The sequence below is a fragment of the Moschus berezovskii genome, chromosome 20 (genome assembly GCF_049115385.1).
Source record: "Moschus berezovskii isolate FMDL1 chromosome 20, NW_MosBer_1.0, whole genome shotgun sequence".
Classification (NCBI taxonomy): Eukaryota; Metazoa; Chordata; class Mammalia; order Artiodactyla; family Moschidae; genus Moschus; species Moschus berezovskii.
This window is the reverse complement of record NC_142479.1, coordinates 11,762,229-11,785,575: the sequence shown is the minus strand read 5'-3', so window position 1 is coordinate 11,785,575 and position 23,347 is coordinate 11,762,229. Positions and strand designations below refer to the sequence as shown.

The window sequence follows — 23,347 nt, the reverse complement described above, 5'->3', positions numbered from 1 at the left end:
ATTTAGAGCTTTAATCCATTTTGAGTTTATTTCTGTGTATGGTGTTAGTGAGCGTTCTAGTTTCATTCTTTTACAAGTCATTGGCCAGTTTTTCCAGCACCAATTATAAAACATACAGATGGCTAACAAACACATGAAAAGATGCTCAACATCACTCATTATCAGAGAAATGCAAATCAAAACCACAATGAGGTACCATTTCACGCCAGTCAGAATGGCTGCTATCCAAAAGTCTACAAGCAGCAAATGCTGGAGAGGGTGTGGAGAAAAGGGAATGCAAACTAGTAAAGCCACTATGGAGAACAGTGTGGAGATTCCTTCAGTTCAGTTCAGTTCAGTCTCTCAGTCGTGTCCGACTCTTTGTGACCGCATGAATCACAGCACACCAGGCCTCCCTGTCCATCACCAACTCCTGGAGTTCACTCAAACTCATCTCCATCGAGTCAGTGATGTCATCCAACCATCTCATTCTCTGTCGTCTCCATCTCCTCCCACTCCCAATCCCTCCCACCATCAGACTCTTTTCCAGTGAGTCAACTTCTCTAAATTTTTGGTGGAATTAAGCTGTGAATCCGTCTAGTTCTGGGCTTTTGTTTGAGGGAAGATTTCTGATTACAGTTTCTATTTCTGTGCGGGTGATGGGTCTGGAAAGATTTTCTATTTACTCCTGGTTCAGTTTTGGAAAGTTGTACTTTTCTAAGAATTTGTCCATTTCTTCCAGGTTGTCCAATTTATTGGCATATAGTTGCTGATAGTAGTCTCCTATGATTATTTTTATTTCTGTGTTGTCTGTTTGAATTCTCCATTTTCATTTCTAATTTTTTATATTTCTTTAATTGGAGTCTAATTACTTTACCATATTATATTGGTTTTGCCATATTTTTTGACATGAATCCGCCCCAGGTGTATATGTGTTCCCCTTCTTGAAACCCCCCTCTCACCTCCCTCCTTCCCTTATCCTCCCTCCGGGTCATCCGCATGCACCAGCCCCAAGCACCCTGTATCATGCGTCGAACCTGGACTGGTGATTCATTTCACATATGATAATATACATGTTTCAGTGCCATTCACCCTCACCCTCTCTCACAGAGTCCAAAAGACTGTTCTATACACATGTGTCTCTTTTGTGTCTCGTATACAGTGTTAAGGTTACCATCTTTCTAAATTTCATATTTATGTGTTAGTATACTGTATTGGTGTTTCTCTTTCTGGCTTACTTCACTCTGTATAATAGGCTCCAGTTTCATCCACCTCCTTAGAAATGATTCAAATGTATTCTATTTAATGGCTAAGTACATATACTGTGTATATACATATATACATATACTGTGTATATGTACAAAAGTTTTCTTATCCGTTCGACTGCAGATAGACATCTAGGTTGTTTCCATGCCCTGGCTATTATAAACAGTGCTGCAATGAACATTAGAATACATGTATCTCTTTCATTTCTGGTGCCCTTGGTGGTATGCCGAGGAGTGGGATTGCTGGGTCATATGGCAGTTCTATTTCCAGTATTTTAAGGAATCTCCGCACTGTTCTCCATACTGGCTGGACTAGTTTGTATTCCCACCAACAGTGTAAGTGGGTTCCCTTTTCTCCACACCCTCTCCAGCATTTATTACTTGTAGACTTTTGGATAGCATCCATTCTGACTGGTGTGAAATGGTACCACATTGTGGTTTAGATTTGCATTTCTCTGATAATGAGGGATGTTGAGCATATTTTCATGTGTTTGTTAGCCAGCTGAATGTCTTCTTTGGAGAAATGTCTGTTAAGTTCTTTGGCTCATTTCTGATTGGGTCGTTTATATTTCTAGAATTGAGCTGCAGGAGCTGCTTGTATATTTTGGAGATTAATTCTTTGTCAGTTGTTTCATTTGCTATTATTTTCTCCCGTTCTGAAGACTATATTTTCACCTTGTTTGTAGTTTCCTTTGCTTGCTAAAGTTTTAATTTTAATTGGGTCCATTTGTTTAGTTTTGCTTTTATTTCCAATATTCTGAGAGGTGGGTCATGGAATATCCTGCTGTGATTTATGTCAGAGGGTGTTTTGCCTATGTTTTCCTCTAGGAGTTTTATAGTTTCTGGTCTTATATTTAGATCTTTAATCCATTTTGAGTTTATTTTTGTGTATGGTGTGAGGAAGTGTCCTAGTTTCATTCTTTTGCAAGTGGCTGACCAGTTTTCCCAGCACCACTTGTTAATGAGACTGTCTTTTCTCCATTTTATATTCTTGCCTCCTTTGTCAAAGATAAGGTGTCCATAGGAATGTGGATTTACCTCTGGGCTTTCTATTTTGTTCCATTGATCTATATTTCTGTCTTTATGTAAGTACCATGCTCTCTTGATGACTGTGGCTTTGTTGTAGAGCCTGTAGTCCAGCAGGTTGATTCCTCTAGTTCCATTCTTCTTCCTCAAGATTCTTTTGGCTGTTAAAGGTTTTTTGTTTTTCCATACAAATTGTTAGATTATTTGTTCTAGCTCTGTGAAAAATACCATTGGTAGCTTGAAAGGGATTGCATTGAATGTATAAATTATTTTGGGTAGTATACTCATTTTCACAATATTTATTCTTCCAATCCATGAAGACAGTATATTTCTCCATCTATTACTGTCCTCTTTGATTTCTTTCACCGGCGTTTTATAGTTTTCTATATATAAGTCTTTTGTTTATTTAGGTAGATATAACCCTAAGTATTATATTCTTTTCGTTGTAACAGTGAATGGAATAGTTTCCTTAATTTCTCTATTTTCTAATTATTAGTGTATAAGAATGCAAGGGATTTCTGTGTGTTGATTTTATATCTTGCAACTTTACTGTATTCATTGATTAGCTCTAGTAGTTTTCTGGTTGAGTCTTTACGGTTTTCTGTGTAGAGGATCATATCATTGGCGAACAGTGAGATTTTCACATATTCTTTTCCAATTTGGATTCCTTTTATGTCTTTTTCTGCTCTGATTGCTGTAGCCAAAACTTCCAGAACTATGTTGAATAGTAGTTGTGAGAGTGGACATCCTTGTCTTGTTCCTGACTTTAGGGGAATTGCTTTCAGTTTTTCACCATTGCAGACAATGTTTTCTACGGGTTTGTCCTATATAGCTTTTATTATGTTGAGGTATGTTCCTTCTATTCCCACCGTCTGGTGGGTTTTTATCATAAATGGATGTTGAATTTTCTTGAAGGCTTTCTCTGCATCTATTGAGATAACCATAAGTTTTTTAGTTTTCAGTTTGTTAAAGTGGTGTATTACATTGATTGATTTGTGGATATTGAAGCATCCTTGCATTTCCGGGATAAAGCCCACTTGGTCTTGATGTATGGTCTTCTTAATGTGTTGTTGGTTTCTGAATACTAGAATTTTTTAAGGATTTTTACATCTATGTTCATCAGTGTTATTGGCCTGTAGTTTTCTTTTTTTGTGGGATCTTTACCAGGTTTTGGGATTAGGGTGATGGTGGCTTCATAGAATGAGTTTGGAAGTTTCCCTTCCTCAGCAATTTTCTGGAAGATTTTGAGTAGAATAGGTGTTAGCTCTTTTCTAAATTTTTGGTAGAATTCAGCTGTGAAGCCTTCTGGACCTGGGCTTTTGTTTGCTGGATGATTTCTGATTGCAGCTTTTATTTCCATTCTTGTGATGGGTCTATTAAGATTTTCTATTTCTTCCTGGTTCAGTTTTGGAAAGTTGTGCTTTTCTAAGAATTTGTCTATTTCTTCCAAGTTGTGGATATTATTGGCATAAAATTGCTGATAGTAGTCTTTTATGATCCTTTGTATTTCTGTGTTGTCTGTTGTGATCTCTCCATTTTCATATCTAATTTTAATGATTTGGTTTTTCTCCTTTTGTTTCTTGATGAGTCTGGCCAGTGGATTGTCAATTTTATTTACCGTCTTAAAGAACCAGCTTTTGGCTTTGTTGATTCTTGCTATGGTCTCTTTTCTTTTGCATTTGCTTCTGCCCTAATTTTTAAGATTTCTTTCTTTCTAATAACCCTGGGGTTCTTCATTTCTACCTTTTCTAGTTTCTTTAGATGTAGAGTGAGGTTATTTAGTTCACTTTTTTCTTGTTTCTTGATGTATGCCTGTATTGCTATGAATCTTCCCCTTAGCACTGTTTTTACAGTGTCCCAGAGGTTTTGGGTTGTTGTGTTTTCATTTCATTCATTTCCATGCATATTTTGAATTCTTTTTTGATTTCTTCTATGATTTGTTCGTTATTCAGCAGCGTGTTTTAGCCTCCATATATTGGCATTTTAAATAGTTTTTCTCCTATAAATGAGATCTAATCTTACTGCATTGTGGTCAGAAAAGATGCTTGGAATGATTTCAATCTTTTTTGAATTTATCAAAGCTAGATTTATGGCCCAGGATGTGACCTTTCCTTGAAAAGTTTCCGTGGGTGCTTGAGAAACAGGTGAAATTCATTGTTTTGTGGTGAAATGTCCTATAGATATCTATTAGGTCTAACTGGTCTATTGTATCATAAAGTTTGTGTTTCCTTGTTAATATTCTGTTTAGTTGATCTATCCATAGGTGTGAGTGGGGTATTAAAGTATTATACATTATTGCATTGTTGTTAATTTCCCCTTTCATCAGTTCAGTTCGGTTTCATTTTCTCAGTTGTGTCTCTTTGTCACCTCATGAATCATGGCACACCAGGCCTCCCTGTCCATCACCAACTCACGAAGTTCATTCAAACTCATGTCCATCGAGTCAGTGATGCCATTCAGCCATCTCATTCTTTCTTGTCCCCTTCTCCTTCTGCCCCAACCTTTCCTAGCATCAGAGTCTTTTCCAGTGAGTCAACACTTCACAGGAGGTGGCCAAAATATTCGAGTTTCAGCTATAGCATCAGTCCTTCCAATGAACACCCAGGACTGATCTCCTTTAGAATGGACTGGTTGGATCTCCTTGCAGTCCAAGGGACTTTAAAGAGTCTTCTCTAACACCACAGTTCAAAAGTATCAATTTTTCGATGATCACGTTTTTTCACAGTCCAAACCTCACATCCATACATGACCACGGGAAAAACCATAGCTTGGACTACATGGACTTTGGTTGGCAAAGTAATGTCTCTTCTTTTTAATATGCTATCTAGGTTGGTCATATCTTTCCTTCCAAGGAGTAAGCGCCTTTTAATTTCATTTCTGCAATCAACATCCTCACTGATTTTGGAATAAAAAAAAAAAAAAAATTCTGACACTGTTTCCACTGTTTCTCCATCTATTTGCCAAGAAGTGATGGGACCGGATGCTATGATCTTAGTTTTCTGAATGTTGAACTTTAAGTAAGTCAACAATTTCACTCTCCTCTTTCACTTTCATCAAGAGGCTTTTGAGTTCCTCTTCAGTTTCTGCCATAAGGGTGGTGTCATCTGCATAGCTGAGTTTATTGATATTTCTCCAGGCAATCTTGATTCCAGCTTCGGCTCCTTCCAGCCCAGCATTCCTTATGATGTACTCTGCATGTAAGTTAAATAAGCAGGGTGACAATATATAATCTTGACACAGTCCTTTTCCTATTTGGAACCACTCTGTTGTTCCATGTCCAGTTCTAACTGTTGCTTCCTGATCTGCATACAGATTTTTCAGGAGGCAGGTCAGGTGGTCTGGTATTCCTACTCTTTTAGAATTTTCCATAGTTTATTTTGATTCACACAGTTAAAGGCCTTGGCATATTCAATGAAGCAAAAATAGATGTTTTTCTGGAACTCTCTTGCTTTTCCCATGAGCCAGCGGATGTTGGCAATTTGATCTCTGGTGCCTCTGACTTTTCTAAAACCTGCTTGAACATTTGGAAGTTCATGGTTCAACTATTGCTGAAGCCTGGCTTGGAGAATTTTGAGCATGACTTTACTGGCGTTTAGATGAGTGCAATTGTGCAGATGTTTGAGCATTCTTTGGCATTGCCTTCCCTTGGGATGTGAATGGGTGAATTTAACTCAGATGACCATTATATCTTCTACTGTGGGCAGGAAACCCTTAGAAGAAATGGAGTAACCATCATGGTCAACAAAAGAGTCAGATGTGCAGTACTTGTATGCAGTCTTAAAACGACAGAATGATTTCTGTTCATTTCCACGGAAAACCATTCAATAGTACAGTAATCCAGGCCTATGAACCAACCAGTAATGCTGAAGAAGCCAAAGTTGGACGGTTTTATGAAGACCTACAAGACCTTATAGAACGAACACCCAAAAAAGATGTCCTTTTCATTATAGAGGACTGGAATGCAAAAGTAGGAAGTCAAGAAATACCTGGAGTAACAGGCAAATTTGGCCTTGGAGCACAGAATGAAGCAGGGCAAAGCTAATAGAGTTTTGCCAAGAGAACACACTGGTCATGGCAAACACCCTCTTTCAACAACACAAGAGAAGTCTCTAAACATGGACATCACCAGATGGTCAACACCGAAATCAGACTGATGATATTCTTTGCAGCCAAAGATGGAGAAGCTGTATACAGTTACCAAAAACAAGACCAGGAGCTGACTGTGGCTCAGATCATGAAATCCTTATTGCCAAATTCAGATTGAAATTGAAGAAAGTAGGGAAAACCCCTAGACCATTCAGATATGACCTAAATCAAATCCCTTAAGATTATACAGTGGAAATGAGAAATAGATTTAAGGGACTAGATCTGATCGATAGAGTGCCTGATGATCTCTGGAGGGAGGTTCGTGACATTGTACAGAAGACAGGGACCAAGACCATCCCCATGGAAAAGAAATGCAAAAAAGCAAAATTGCTGTCTGAGGAGGCCTTACAAATAGCTGTGAAAAGAAGAGAAGCGAAAAGCAAAGGAGAATGCAGAGTTCCAAAGAATAGCAAGGAGAAATAAGAAATCCTTCCTCAGTGATCAATGCAAAGAAATAGAGGAAAATAACAGAATAGGAAAAACAAGAGTTCTCTTCAAGAAAGTTAGAGATTCCAAGGGAATATTTCAAGTAAAGATGGGCAAGATAAAGGACAGAAATGGTATGGACGTAACAGAAGCAGAAGATATTAAGAAGAGGTGGCAAGAATACACAGAAGAACTGTACAAAAAATATCTTCACGACCAAGATAGTCAAGATAACGTGATCACTGACCTAGAGCCAGACATCTTGGAAGGTGAAGATAAGTGGGTCTTAGAAAGCATCACTATGAACAAAGCTAGTGGAGGTGATGGAATTCCAGTTGAGCTATTTCAAATTTTGAAAGATGTTGCTGTGAAAGTGCTGCACTCATTATGCCAGCAAATTTGGAAAACTCAGCAGTGGCCACAGGACTGGAAAAGGTCAGTCTTCATTCCAATCCCAAAGAAAGGCAATGCCAAAGAATGCTCAAACTATCGCACAATTGCACTCATATCACACGCTAGATAAGTGATGCTCAAAATTCTCCAAGCTAGGCTTCAGCTATATGTGAGCCATGAAATCCCAGATGTTCAAGGAGGTTTTAGAAAAGGCAGAGGCACCAGAGATCAAATTGCCAAAATCCGCTGGATCATGGAGAAGCGAGAGAGTTCCAGGAAACCATCTATTTCTGCTTCATTGACTATGCCAAAGCCTTTGACTGTGTGGATCACAATAAATTGTGGAACATTCTGAAAGAGATGGGAATACCAGACCACCTGGCCTGACTTTTGAGAAACCTGTATGCAGGTCTGGAAGCAGCAGTCAGAACTGGACATGGAACAGCAGACTGGTTCCAAATAGGAAAAGGAATACATCAAGGCTGTATATTGTCACCTTGCTTATTTAACTTATATGCAGTGTACATCATGAGGAACTCTGGGCTGGAAGAAGCAAGAGCTGGAATCAAGATTGCCGGGAGAAACATTAAAAACCTCTGATATACAGATGATACCACCCTTATGACAGAAAGTGAAGAGGAACAAAAAGCCTCTTGATGAAAGTGAAAGGGGAGAGTCAAAATGTTGGCTTGAAGCTCAACATTCAGAAAACAAAGATCATAGCATCTGGTCCCATCACTTCATGGGAAATAGATGGAAAAACAGTGGAAACAGTGTCAGACTTTATTTTTGGGGGGCTCCAAAATCACTGCAGATGCTGATTGCACCCATGAAATTAAAAGATGCTTACTCCTTGGAAGGAAAGTTATGACCAACCTAGATAGTATATTAAAGAGCAGAGACATTACTTTGCCAACAAAGGTCCGTTTAGTCAAGGCTATCTTTTTTCCCGTGGTCATGTATGGATGTGAGAGTTGGACTGGGAAGAAACCTGATCGCCAAAGAATTGATGCTTTTGAACTGTGGTGTTGGAGAAGCCTCTTGAGAGTCCCTTGTACTGCAAGGAGATCCAACCAGTCCATTCTAAAGGAGATCAATCCTGGGTGTTCATTGGAAGGACTGATGCTAAAGCTGAAACTGCAATACTTTGGCCACCTCATGCGATGAGTTGACTCACTGGAAAAAACTCTGATGCTGGGAAAGGTTGGGGTCCGGAGGAGAAGGGGATGACAGAGAATGTTGTGTCTGGATGGCATCACCGACTCGATGGACATGAGTTTGAGTGAACTCCGTGAGTTGGTGATGAACAGGGAGGTCTGGAGTGCTGTGATTCATTGGGTCGCGAAGCGTCGGACACAACTGAACGACTGAACTGAACTGACCTTTTACAGTCCTGTGGCCACTGCTGAATTTTCCAAATTTGCTGACATATTGAATGCAGCCCTTTCACAGCATAGGTTTTTATAAAGCAGAGGCATTACTTTGCCAATCAAGGTCCGTATAGTCAAGGCTATGGTTTTCCAGTGGTCATGTATGGATGTGAGAGTTGGACTGGGAAGAAACCTGATCACCAAAGAATTGATGCTTTTGAACTGTGGTGTTGGAGAAGACTCTTTAGAGTCCCTTGGACTGCAAGGAGATCCAACCAGTCCATTCTAAAGGAGATCAGTCATGGGCGTTCTTTGATGGGATTGATGTTAAAGCTGAAACTCCAATATGTTGGCCCCCTCATGCGAAGAGTTGACTCACTGAAAAAGTCTCTGATGTTGTGTGGGATTGGGGGCAAGAGGAAAAGGGGATGAAAGAAGATGAGATGGCTGGATGGCATCACCGACTCTATGGACATGAGTTTGAGTGAACTCTTGCAGTTGGTGATATACAGGGAGGCCTGGAGTGCTATGATTCTTGGGGTTGCAAAGAGTCGGAGAGGACTTAGCGACAGAAGTGAAGTGAAATGAACTAATGATCCCATTGCCATTTACTTTGTTGTTTTGGCTTCAAATTTATAAACCCTTTCTGTGCTTGCTGTGTAGAGAAGATCCTTTTGCATTTGTTGGTTCTCTTTCATCACTTTAAGTATGTCCTGCCATTCCTTTCTGACCTGAAGTTTTTCTATTGAAAGATCAGTTGTTATCCTTATGAGAATCACCTTGTTGTGTTATTTTTTTGTTGTTGTCTTTCCCTTGCTACTTTAATATTTGTTCTTTGTGTTTGATCTTTGTTAATTTTATTAAAATGTGTCTTGGGATGTTTCGCCTTGACTTTATCCTGTTTGGGACTCTCGTATTCTTTGACTTGGGTAACTATTTCCTTCCCCATTTTAGGGAAATTTTCAAATGTTATCTCCTCAACTATTTTTTCATGGTCTTTCTTTTTGTCTTCTTCTTCTGGGACTCCTATGTTTTGAATGTTGGCGTGTTGAACATTGTCCCAGAAGTCTCTGAGGTTGTCCTCATTTCTTTTAATTATTTTTTTCTTTCCTCTCTGCTTTCTTTCTTTCCTCTCTGCTTCATTTATTTCTACTATTCTATCTTCTTCCTCACTTATCCTATCTTCTGCCTCTGTTATTTTACTGTTGCTTCCTCCAGAGTGTTTTTATCTCATTTATTACATTACTCATTATTGATTGACTTTTTATTTCTTCGAGGTCCTTCTTAAACACTTCTTGCTTCTTCTCAATCCTTGACTCCAGGCTCTTCATTTGTAACTCCATATTGTTTTTAAGGTTTTGGGTCATTTATAGTAAACTCTCTTTTTACGAGTTAGACTACTTTATTTTCTACATATGAGTGAGTTTATTAAATATGTGCCTTTCTGTTTCTGGCATATTTCACTTAGGATAAAGAATTCTGGCTTATCTAGTTGATTGGTGTTGTAACAAATGGTAGGATTTCAGTCACTATTATTATTGAATAATTTTCCAGTGTGTAGGGAGGGAGGTGTATGTATCACATTTTCGTCATCCATTCGTCCATCTGTGGACACTCACGTTGCTTCCATATTTTAGCTATTGTGAATAATGATACAATGAAGATGGGAGTGCAGATACCTCTTTAAGTGTCAGATTTCATTTCTATAGGACATGTATGGACAGTTGTTTTGCTGGTTCATGTAGGAGTTCCATTTTTCATTTTTTGAGGAACTTCCACACTGTTTTCCATAGTGGCAGCACCAATTTACACTTCCACCAACACTGTGCAAGTGTACCCTTTTCTCCACATCATCAACAACACCTGTTATACCTTGTCTTTTTTTTTTTTTAATATCCATTATAACAAGTGTGAGGTTATATCTCATCATGGGTTTGATTTGAATTTCCTCATTGATTTGTGATATCATGCATGTTTTCATGTACCTATTGGACATTTGTGTATTTTGTTTTGAGAAACATCAATTTAAAATATTTGCCCAATTTAAAAATCAGATTTCTGTTTTTGGTTTTGTTATTGAGTTGTATGAGCTACCTGTATATTTTGGATATTAATCCTTATAATATACATGGTTAGAAATATTTTCTCCTTTTCTGTAGGATGCGATTTTACTGTTTTGGTTGCTTCCTTTGAGCCTCTTAGGTGACTATTGTGCTAAAGTATCTACCTGCCAATTAAGGAGATGCAAATGATTCAGGTTAGATCCCTGGCTCAGGAAAATCCCCCGGAGTAGGAAATGTAGGAAATGGAAATTTTAGGAAATTGAAAATTCCATGTGTAGAGGAACCTGGCAGGGTTACAGTCCATGGGCTAAAAGGAATCAGACATGACTGAGCATACACACATTTTACTTTGCAGAAGTTTTCTAGTTTGATACAATTCCACTTTTCTATTTTTGCTTATTGCCTGTACTTCTTGCTGTCATAATCAAAAAACCATTGCCAAGACCAATGTCATAAAACCTTTTCCTATGTTTTCTTTCATCTACTAGTTTTTGACCTTCACATAAGTCTTTAATCCACTTTTAGTTGACTTCTATATGTGGTATAAAGCAGAGCCCAGTTTCATTATTCTGCAAGGGATAGCGAGTTTTCCCAAAATAATTTACTAAAGAGTCTATCCTGTATTATTATGTGTTCTTGACACCCTTGTTGAAGATTAGTTGATCATAAGTGTGAGGATTTATCTCAGGGCCCTAAGTTCTGTTACACTGTGGGTTGCCATGCCCTTCTCGAGGGGATTTTATAGACCCAGGGATCTAATCTGCATCTCATCTCCTATGTCTCCTGCATTGTCAGACAGGTTCTTTACCACTAGTGTGCCACCTGGGAAGTGCATTGTTCTATTAAGGATATTGGCCTTTAGTTCTGTTTTCTTGCAGTGTCTTGTCTTGCTTTGTGTCAGGATGATTCTGGCCTAATAAAATCAATTTGGAAATGTTCTTTCTTCTTATGTGTTTTGGAAGAGTTTAAGAAGGATTGCTATGGATTCTACTTGAAAGATTGGTGGAACTCACCCAAAAAGCCATCTGGTCCAGGGACTTTTTTTTGCTGAGAGGATTTTGATTGCTACTTCAATCACCTTATTTGTACTCATTTGTTCAGGTTTCTATTTTCTCTTGATGCAATATTGGTAGGTTGTATGTTTCCGGTAATTTACTCATTTAATATTTTTTAAACTGTGTGTGTGTGAGTTATAAACACAAAAATATCTGGAAGGATATGTACTAAACTCTTAATAATCATATGGCTTGGACTGCAATTAGAAAGAGATCGGGGAACTTTTGTTTCAATTTCTTTATTGTTCAGTTTATTACAAAATTATACCCCCATACTGTTAAAACATATTTTAAAACCGCAGCCTGAAATGAATGCATAAAGGCTCAACAGGCAGATTACTGATCTTCATTCAATGAGGAGCAGGTTAAGTCCGGCACAGATAACCTGGGCAGGCTGATGCATCAGAAACCTAAACCACCAACTTCCTCTCCCTCAGGAACACTTCATCTTGCAGGTTAGCCATTCTCCTCCAGAGTCACTTGATTGATAGGATCTAGCAAATACCTCGGAGAAGGCAATGGCAAGCCACTCCAGTACTCTTGCCTAGAAAATCCCATGGATGGAGGAGCCTGGTAGGCTGCAGTCCGTGGGGTCACTAGGGGTCAGACACGACTGAGCGACTTTACTTTCACTTTTCACTTTCACACACTGGAGAAGGAAATGGCAACCCACTGCAGTGTTCTTGCCTGGAGAATCCCAGGGATGGCGGAGCCTGGTGAGCTTCTGTCTATGTGGTCACACAGAGTCGGACACGACTGAGGTGACTTAGGAGCAACAGCAGCAACAATTCCCTGCTTTCCCATGGCCATGAGGAAGATTTCCTTGCTGCTAATAGCAACTGTAATTACAGCCTGGAAATCTGGCCCACCTCTGTAGCGCAGTTCTGCTTCTAACAAGGGAAAATAACTTTACATACCCTTTAGGGGAAATATCCTCAAATGAAGCCAGAGCCAGGTGGGCACTGAACTTATTAAAGCCATGGTTGTTACCAGAAAATAACTGCAAATATGTATGGGTGTTTCTGTATGTGTGCATGTCAAATACATGCGCCCTAACCCTAACCCTAACCCATGTATTTTATGACACATGCCATATCCCTGAAATCTCAATTATAGAATTATCTTTCCAATTGTTTTACAATTTACTTTACAGTTTACCCTTATGTAGTATGGCTATGGGGTGCCTCACATCTTTTAATGTTACATTGTTGTTCTCATTATTGCATTATTGTTTTTTCCTCCTGCCAGGTGCAGCTCATCCACTATAACCACGAGCTATATACCAATGTCACAGAAGCTGCAAAGAGCCCAAATGGATTGGTGGTAGTTTCTATATTTATAAAAGTAAGTGTGTTGCATTCCTTCATTCTTCTCTTCTTACCATTTCCAGCCCAATCAGAATATCAGTTTATAGTCCCATTGAACCTTAGAAAAAAAGCAAATTAACCCAAGCTGCATATATATTACCAAAGGAAAATATCTATGTCCGATATTTATGTCCATGACATTTACGAAAAACAGAGACCGTTTCAGTGAGATGCAAAAACAATGAGTTCAGAGCATTGGGACCTGAGGATCCAGGCGGTTGCTGTCCTAGAGAGAAAAACGATGCTGGATCCAGGGGCAGGTTCTAGGTCCCACTCATGCAGAAGAATCAGAAGGAATCAATGGAAGGGGAGATGGTTTCTCACTGATACCCCACAGGATTAAAGGGTTGTCAATCAGATGACCATGGAAAAAGGGATAAAAAGAAAATTTGAGATGTTCCTTCCCTCCAGGCACTGCACTAAACAGTTCTGTCCAGCTTTCAGGAATTGCTCGGAGTATCATCTTTCCCTCCCACTTTACCTCTCTCATGTAAACATCCTTGTGAATAATTAAGAAAATTCATCAATGCTGGCTTTATGACATTCTAGGGTGGCTCCACATCTCCTTAAGTCATCATCAACAACAGACTTCCAACAAAAAAAAAGTTTAAGTTGTTAAAAAATTACGCAACATTTTGACCATTGTTGGGTGAAACAGGTTTTCAAATTAAAAAAAAAAAAAAAAAGCACTTGTCACCAGGCACTAGGAAAGGCTGCCAACAGGACTTATCCTTTCACTATAGCCAGTGGATTATGGGAAAGGCTACCACTATAGCTGGATCTTTTGAACTACTGGCCATTGGCTTCCCCGTGCACCTCCTCACTGGCTGGACTATATGTCTTGCAGCCACTGATCCCCCATGAACCTGTCTTTGCCAGAGCTCCTGTGACCCAGCAGCCAGGCCACCTCCATGCCCTGTCCTCACCAGGTCAGACCTGAGCACTTTGGGGAGGCCTCAGGAGCAGAACTTTGTGTGAAGCCCACATGCAGAGGTGGGGCTAAAGACTTAGCTATAGCCCAAGAATAGAGTGCCTAAGGAAGAGAAATGAAAATCTTCTCATGTAATTGCACAAGCCACAAGTTAAATCCCCATGATCAGCTTGATAAACTCTGCATCTGTGGAATATATGAATGGATAATATGTGTTCCCACACCTGAGACCAGTTGATGGGGTCAAGTACATATGAAGGTTGGGCAAGCTCAGAGTCTGAGCTGCCCACACATTGTCCACAGCACGTCCAGAAGCCTACCTAGAGAATACTAGGGAAAGCAGAGTTTGGCTGGGGATCATAGTGGGGGTAAAAACCCTGACAGATGAGACACCAGGAAAATATACTTATTGCTATTTTTATATGTTCTGTTCTGTTGCTGCTTTCATTATTTTTAATGAAATTTTTATTTTTTCTATTTTTACTTTACCTTTCCATTACTTTGTGTTCTTTCCTTGCTTTGTTTTTAACATTTATTTTTAGTTTGTATTCTACTTTGGTTTTCTATCTTGTTTTTCTTAGTTTTGTTTTTAATTGCTCTGATTTTGTTTTTAGGTTCTTTTATTTGTCTGGTTGCTCTCTGGTTTTTTATTTTCATTGTTTTCGTTTCCTTTTTTTGTATGTGTGTGTCTCTTAATTTTAATTTTTCTTAGTTTCATTTTTCTTTTACCATCTCTCTTGGTTTTTATTTATTTCTTCACTTGTTTTCCTTTTTAAAAAAACTATTGCTCTTTGCTTTTGTCTTTCCTATTTGTCTTGGGTTTTGTCTGTCTGTTTATTTTCATTCCTGAAACTTTTTTTTTATTGCACTGTGTGCCTTGCAGGATCATTGTTCCCTAACCAGGGTAAGGTCTGAGCCCCTGAATTGGGAATGCCAAGGCCAGGGCATTGGACCACTGGGGAATTCCTTCTTGTTGTTTAGTCACTAAATCACATCTGGCTCTTTGCAACACCATGAATTGCAACACCCCAGGCTCCTCTGTCTTTCATTACCTTGCAGAGTTTCCTCAAATTCATGTCCCTTGAGTCAATGCTGTTATCAAGCATATTCTTTACCACTACTTCACCTGGGAAATCCCAGAGATTTCTGAGACGCAGAAAAATTTTTTTTTCAATTGGAGGCAAATTACTTTACATTAATATTGGTTGGTTTTGCCATACATTGACATGAATCCACCCCGGGTGTACATGTGTTCCCCTTCTTGAACACCCCTCACACATCCCTCTTCCCCATATCCTCCCTCCAGGTGATCTCCGTGCACCAGCCCCAAGCATTCTGTACCATGCGTCGAACCTGGACTGGTGATTCATTTCACATATGATAATATACATGCAACAATGCCATTCTCCCAAATCATCCCACCTTCACCCTCTCCCACCGAGTCCCAAAGACTGTTCTATACACATACGTATCTTTTGCTATCTCATATACAGGCTTAAGGTTACCACCTTACTAAATTCCATATATATGCATTAGTATGCTGTATTGATGTTTTTCTTTCAGGCTGACTTCACTCTGTTTAATAGGCTCCAATTTCACCCACCTCTTTAGAACTGATTCAAATGCATTCTTTTTGATGGCTGAAAAATACTCCATTATGTATATGTACCAAAGTTTTCTTATCCATTCATCTGCAGATGGACATCTAGGTTGCTTCCATGTCCTCGCTATTATAAACAGTGCTGCAATGAACATTGCAGTACATGTGTTTCTTTCAATTCTGGTTTCTTCGGTGTGTATGCGCAGGAGTGCGATTGCTGGATCATATGGCAGTTCTATTTCCAGTTTTTTGAGGAATCTCCACACTGTTCTCCATAGTGGATGTACCAGTTTGCATTCCCACCAACAATGTAAGAGGGTTCCCTATTCTCCACATCCTCTCCAGCATTTACTGCATGTAGACTTTTGGATAGCAGCCATTCTGACTGGTGTGAAATAGTATCTCATTATGCTTTTGATTTGCATTTATCTGATTATGAGGGATGTTGAGCATTTTTTCATGTGTTTGTTAGCCATCTGTATGTCTTCTTTGGAGAAATGTCTGTTTAGTTCTTTGGCCCATTTTTGGATTGGGTCTTTATTTTTCTGGAATTGAGCTGCAGGAGCTGCTTGTATATTTTGGAGATTAATTCTTTGTCAGTTGTTTCATTTGCTATTATTTTCTCCCATTCTGAAGGCTGTCTTTTCAACTTGCTTATAGTTTCCTTTGCTGTGCAGAAGCTTTTGATTTTAATTAGGTCTAATTTGTTTATTTTTGCTTTTATTTCCAATATTCTGGGAGATGGGTCTAGGAGGATTCTGCTATGATTTATGTCGGAGACAGTTTTGCCTATGTTCTCCTCTAGAAGTTTTATAGTTCCTAGTCTTACATTTAGCTCTCTAATCCATTTTGAGTTTATTTTGGTGTATGGTGTTAGGAAGTGTTCTAGTTTCATTCTTTTTCAAGTGGCTGACCAGTTTTCCCAGAACCACTTATTAAAGAGACTGTCTTTTCTCCATTTTATATTCTTGCCTATTTGTCAAAGATAAGGTGTCCATAGGTGCGTGGAGTTATCTCTGGGCTTTCTGTTTTGTTCCATTGATCTATATTTCTGTCTTTATGCCAGTACCATACTGTCTTGATGACTGTGGATTTGTAGTAGAGCCTGAAGTCCGGCAGGTTAATTCCCCCAGTTCCATTATTATTACTCAAGATTGCTTTGGCTATTTGAGATTTTTTGTATTTTCATACAAATTGTGAGATTATTTGTTCTAGTTCTGTGAAAAAATATCATTGGTAGCTTGATAGGGATTGCATTGAATATATAAGTTACTTTGGGTAGAATACTCATTTTTACAATATTTATTCTTCCAATCCACTAACACGGTATATTTCTCCATCTATTAATTTCCTCTTTGATTACTTTCACTAGTGTTTTATAGTTTTCTATGTACAAGTCTTTGTTTTCCTTAGGTAGATATATTCCTAAGTATTTAATTATTTTCGTTGCAACAGTGAATGGAATAGTTTCCTTAATTTCTCTTTCTATTTTCTCATTATTAATGTATAAGAATGCAAGTGATTTCTGTGTGTTGATTTTATATCCCGAAACTTTACTGTATTCATTGATTAGCTCTAGTAGTTTTCAGGTAGAGTCTTTAGGGTTTTCTGTGTAGAGGATCATGTCATCAGCTAATAGTGAAAGTTTTACTTCTTCTTTTCCAGTTTGTATTCCTTTTATGTCTTTTTCTGCTCTGATTGCTGTAGCCAAAACTTCCAGAACTATGTTGAATAGTAGTGGTGAGAGTGGGCACCCTTGTCTTGTTCCTGACTTTAGGGGAAATGCTTTCAGTTTTTCACCATTGCGGACAATGTTTGCTGTGGGTTTGTCATATATAGCTTTTACTATGTGGAGATATTTCCCTTCTATTTCCACTTTCTGGATGGTTTTTATAATAAATGGATGTTGAATTTTGTCGAAGGCTTTCTCTGCATCTATTGAGATAATCATATGATTTTTATTTTTCAGTTTGTTAATGTGGTGTATTACATTGATTTGCGGATATTAAAGAATCCTTGCATTCCTCTGATAAAGCCCACTTGGTCATGATGTATGATCTTCTTAATGTGTTGCTGGATTCTGATTGCTAAGAATTTTTGCATCTATGTTCATTAGTGATATTGCCCTGTAGTTTCCTTTTTTTGTGGGATCTTTACCAGGTTTGGGGATTAGGGTGATTGTGGCCTCATAGAATGATATTGGGAGTTTCCCTTCCTCAGCAATTTTCTGGAAGAGTTTGAGTAGAATAGGTGTTAGCTCTTCTCTAAATTTTTGCTAGAATTCAGCTGTGAAGCCATCTGGACCTGGGCTTTTGTTTGCTGGAAGATTTCTAATTACAGCCTCTCATTTCGTGCTTGTGCTGGGTCTGTTAAGATTTTCTATTTCTTCCTAGTTCAGTTTTGGAAAGTTGTACTTTTCTAAGAAATTGTCCATTTCTTCCAAGTTGTCCATTTCATTTTCATTTAATTGCTGATAGTATTCTCTAATAATCCTTTGTATTTCTATGTTGTTCGTTGTGATCTCTCCATTTTCATTTCTAATTTTATTGATTTGGTTCTTCTCCCTTTGTTTCTTGATGACCTGGCTAGTGGTTTGTCAATTTTATTTACCTTCTTAAAGAACCAGCTTTTGGCTTTGTTGATTTTTGCTATGGTCTCTTTTCTTTCTTTTGCATTTATTTCTGCCTTAATTTTAAGATTTCTTTCCTTCTACTAACCCTGGGGTTCTTCATTTCTTCCTTTTCTAGTTTCTTTAGATGTAGAGTGAGGTTATTTAGTTGACTTTTTTCTTGTTTCTTGAGGTGTGCCTGTATTGCTATGAAATTTCCTCTTAGCACTGCTTTCACAGTTTCCCAGAGGTTTTGGGTTGTTGTGTTTTCATTTTCATTCATTTCTATGCATATTTTTATTTCTCTTTTGATTTCTTCTATGATTTGTTCATTATTCAGAAACGTGTTTTTCAGCCTCCATATGTTGGCATTTTTAATACTTTTTCTCCTGTAAATGAGATCTAATCTTACCGCATTGTGGTCAGAAAAGATGCTTGGAATGATTTCAATTTTTTTGAATTTACCAAGGCTAGATTTATGGCCCAGGATGTGATCTATCCTGGAAAAGGTTCCATATGCACTTGATAAAAAGTTGAAATCCATTGTTTTGTGGTGAAATGTCCTATAGAGATCTATTAGGTCTAACTGGTCTACTGTATCATTAAAGTTTGTGTTTCCTTGTTAATTTTCTGTTTAGTTGATCTATCCATAGGTGTGAGTGGAGTATTAAATTCTCCCACTATTATTCTGTTATTGTTAATTTCCCCTTTCATACTTGTTAGTAATTGTCTTACATATTGTGGTGCTCCTATGTTGGGTGCATAAATATTTATAATTGCTATATCTTCTTCTTGGATTGATCCTTTGATCATTATGTAGTTTCCTTCTTTGTCTCTTTCCACAGCCTTTGTTTTAAAGTCTATTTTATCTGATATGAGTATTGCTACTCCTGCTTTCTTTTGGTCTCTATTTGCATGGAATGTCTTTTTCTAACCCTTTACTTTCAGTCTGTATGTTTCCCTCGTTTTGAGGTTGGTCTCTTGTAGACAACATACACAGGGGTCTTGTTTTTGTATCCATTCAGCCAGCTTTTGTCTTTTGGTTGGGGCATTCAACCCATTTACGTTTAAGGTAATTATTGATAAGTATGATCCCGTTATCATTTTCTTTATTGTTTTGGGTTCGAGTTTATATATACTTTCTGAGTTTCCTGTCTAGAGAAGATCCTTTAGTATTTGTTGGAGAGCTGGTTTGGTGATGCTGAATTCTCTCAGCTTTTGCTTGTCTGTAAAGCTTTTGATTTCTCCTTCATATTTGAATGAGATCCTTGCTGGGTACAGTAATCTGGGCTGTAGGTTACTTTCTTTCATCACTTTAATTATGTCTTGCCATTCCCTCGTGGCCTGAAGAGTTTCTTTTGAAAGATCAGCTGTTATCCTTATGGGGATCCCCTTGTGTGTTATTTGTTGTTTTTTCTTTTGCTTCTTTTAATATTTGTTCTTTGTGTTTGATCTTTGTTAATTTAATTAATATGTGTCTTGGAGTATTTCACATTGGGTCTATCCTGTTAGGGACTCTCTGGGTTTCTTGGGCTTGGGTGATTATTTCCTTCCTCATTTTAGGGAAATCTTCAACTCTTATTCCCTCAAGTGTTCTCTCATGGTCTTTCTTTTTGTCTTCTTCTTCTGGGACTCCTATGATTCGAATGTTGGGGTGTTTAACATTGTCCCAGAGGTCTCTAATATTGTCCTCATTTCTTTTAATTCGTTTTTCTTTTTCCATCTCTGTTTCATTTATTTCTACAATTCTATCTTCTAGCTCGCTTATCCTGTCTTCTGCTTTCATTAGTCTACTGTTGTTCCCTCGAGAGTGTTTCTGATCTCATCTATTGCATTATTCATTGTATATTGACCCTTTTTTATTTCCTCTAATTCCTTGTTAAACATTTCTTGCATCTTCTCAATCCCTTTCTCCACTTTCTTTGTCTGTAACTCCATTTTGCTTTCCAGATCATGAATCGTTTTCACAATAAAAATTCGAAAATCTTTATCAGGTAGGTTCCCTGTGTCTTCCTCTTTTTTTTGTGTTGTTGGGAATTTATCCTGTTCCTTTACTTGCTAGGTATTTCTCTGCATCTTCATCTTGCTTATATTGCTGTGCTTGGGGTGGCCTTTCCATCCTCTGGCAATTTCTGGAGTTCTCTTTATTGTGTAGTTACCTCATTGTATGTGGGGTTAGATGGGTGACTTGTCAAGTTTCCCTGGTTAGGGAAGCTTGTGTCGGTGTTCTGGTGGGTGTAGCTGGATTTCTTCTCTCTGGAGTGCAATGAAGTGTCCAGTAATGAGTTTGAGATGTCAATGGGTTTGGAGTGGCTTTGGGCAGCCTGTATATTGAAGTTCAGTGCTATTCTCCTGTGTTGCTGGAGAGTTTGTGTAGAGTGTCTTTCACTGAAACTTGTTGACCTTTGGGTGGTGCCTGGTTTCAGTGTATGTAAGGAGGCATTTGATGAGCACCTATCAATTAATGTTCCCTGGAACAGGAGATATCTGGTGTTCTCAGGATTTGGACTTAAACTTCTGCCTCTGGTTTTCAGTCTTATTCTTGCAGTAGGCTCAAGACTTCTCCCGTCCTGACACCAGGGGGCGGTGGTGGACACATTTTTTGCAGCTCACCTGTTCAGTCGTGCTCCTTTCAAAGACTATGGGCTGCTTTTCTGGGTGCCTGATGTCCTCTGCCGGTATTCAGAAGTTGTTTTGTGGAATTTACTCAGCGTTCAAATGTTCTTTTGCTGATTTTGTGGGGGAGAAAGTGGTCTCTCCGTGCTCTTCCTCCGCCATCTTCCCGTTCTCCCCCAGGGAATATTAATTGGCAAGATCTCAACAGAAAGTCTCCACCTTGACTCCAAGGTACTCAATATGTCATGCTAAAAAACAAACATAACTGGAACACAAACCAACCTATTAGCAGACAGTTTGTCTAAAGTGCTAAGCACACAGATATACCAAAACACACCACATGATGTGGGCCTGCTCATCAGAGGGATGAGACTCCGCTCTACACACAAGAGCACAGGAACTAGTCCTTCCCAACAGGAAACCTACACAAGCCATTGGGCCAACCTCATCCACTAGGGGCTCATACCATAAACGAGAGGAGCAATGGCCCTACAACCTGCAGAAAGGAGACTTCAAAAACAGCAGGTTAGACACAGTGAGAAGAATAATAAATATGGTGAAGCTGGTAAAAACACTAGATCAAATAAATGAAGAGGATTTAGGCAATCTGAAAAATATTTCAGAGTAGTGATAGTAAAGATGATACAACTCTCAGAAATTAACTTGGAGGAATGGACAGAAGATAGATGAAGTGTTTAATAATGAACAACATAATAACTGGAATTAATAACACACTAGACGGAATCAATAGCAGAGTAACTGAGGCAGAAGCAAAGATAAGTGACAAAGAAGATAGAAAGGTGGAAATAACTTCTGCAAAGCAGAATAAAGAAAAAAGACTGAAAAGAAATGAAGACAGTCTCAGAGACCTCTGTGACAATGCCAAACACAATAACATACAAGTAATAAGGGTCTCAGAAGAAAAAGAGATAGATAAAATGTCCTAGAAAATATTTCAGGAGATTTATAGTTGAAAATTTCCCTAACATGGGAAAAGGAATAGTCACCCAAGTTCAGGAAGCAAAGAGAATCTCACACAGGATACAACCCAAGAAGAAACACACCAAGATACATATTAGTCAAACTGTCAAAATTAAAAGAAAAATAATAAAAGCAGTTTGGTAAAAACGACAAACATATCAGGGAATCCTAAGGTATCAGCTAATGTTTCAGCAGAATCTCTGCAACCCAGAAGGGAGTGGCAGGATATATTTAAAGTAATGAAAGGGGAAAACCTACAACCAAAATTACTCTATCTAGCAAGGATCTCACTCATATTCAAAAGAGAAATCAAAAGCTTCACAGATAAGCAAAAGCTAAGATAATTCAGTACCAACAAACTACCTTTATAAAAATTGCTGAAAAAACTTCTCTAAATGCTAAACACAAGAAAAGGAAAGAGAACTAAAGAAACAAACCCAGCACAATTAAGTAAATGGTAAGAGAAACATACGTATTGCTAATTACCTTAAAAGTAAGTGGACATTTACATTTCTCAGCAAAAAGACACAGATCACTGAATGGATTCTAAAAAGACTGTATATGTACTGTCCACAGAAGTCCACTTCAGACCTAGGGACACATACAGACAGAAAATGAGGAGAAGAAAAAATATATTCCATGCAAATATAAATAAAAGGGGAGCAGGAATACCAATACTTATATCAGAAAAAAAGAAAAGACTTTAAAATAACAACTGTTACAAGAGACAAGGAAGAGCACTACATAATGATCACAAGATCAACCCAAGAAGAAGATATAACAATTGTAACTATATATGCACCTAATATAGGAGCATCTCAATACATAAAGCAAATGCTAGCAGCCATAAAAAGGGAAATCAATATTAACACAATAATAGTGGGGTACTTTTATATCCCAAGTACACCAATGGACTGATCATCCAGACAAAAATTCAATAAGAAAACAAAGACCTTAAATGACACATTAAAACAGAGACTTAATAGATATTTTTAGGACATTACATCTAAAAGCAGCAGAATACACTTTTTTCTCAAGTGCACACAAAACATTCTCCAGGATAGGTCATATATTAAGTAACAAATCAAGCCTTGGTAAATTTAAGAAAACTGAAATTGTGTCAAGTAACTTTTCCAACTACAGCACTATAAAATTAAGATTCGATTACATAAAAAAAAAAAAACAGTAAAAACCACAAACACATGGAGACTAAATAATATGCTACTAAGTAGCCAAGCTTTAGCATCAGTCCTTCCAATGAACACCCAGGATCGATCTCCCTTAGAATGGACTGGTTGGATCTCCTTGCGGTACAAGGGACTCTCAAGAGTCTTCTCCAACACCACAGTTCAAAAGCATCAATTCTTCGGCGATCAGCTTTCTTCATAGTCCAACTCTCACATCCATACATGACCACAGGAAAAACCATAGCCTTGACTAGACGGACCTTTGTTGGCAAAGTAATGTCTCTGCTTTTTAATATGTTATCATGGTTGGTCATAACTTTCCTTCCAAGGAGTA

At 38.2% G+C, this 23,347-nt stretch overlaps 1 protein-coding gene across 1 annotated transcript in view; it reads left to right on the top strand.

The window, feature by feature from the left end:
• Window positions 1–23,347, top strand: part of CA10 (carbonic anhydrase 10 (inactive)) — a 1,015,669-nt gene that overhangs the window by 965,994 nt on the left and 26,328 nt on the right. The window contains exon 5 of the mRNA XM_055432763.2: window positions 12,972–13,067. Within this exon, the coding sequence (XP_055288738.1) occupies window positions 12,972–13,067 (96 nt within the window). The remainder of the gene's footprint in view (window positions 1–12,971; window positions 13,068–23,347) is intronic.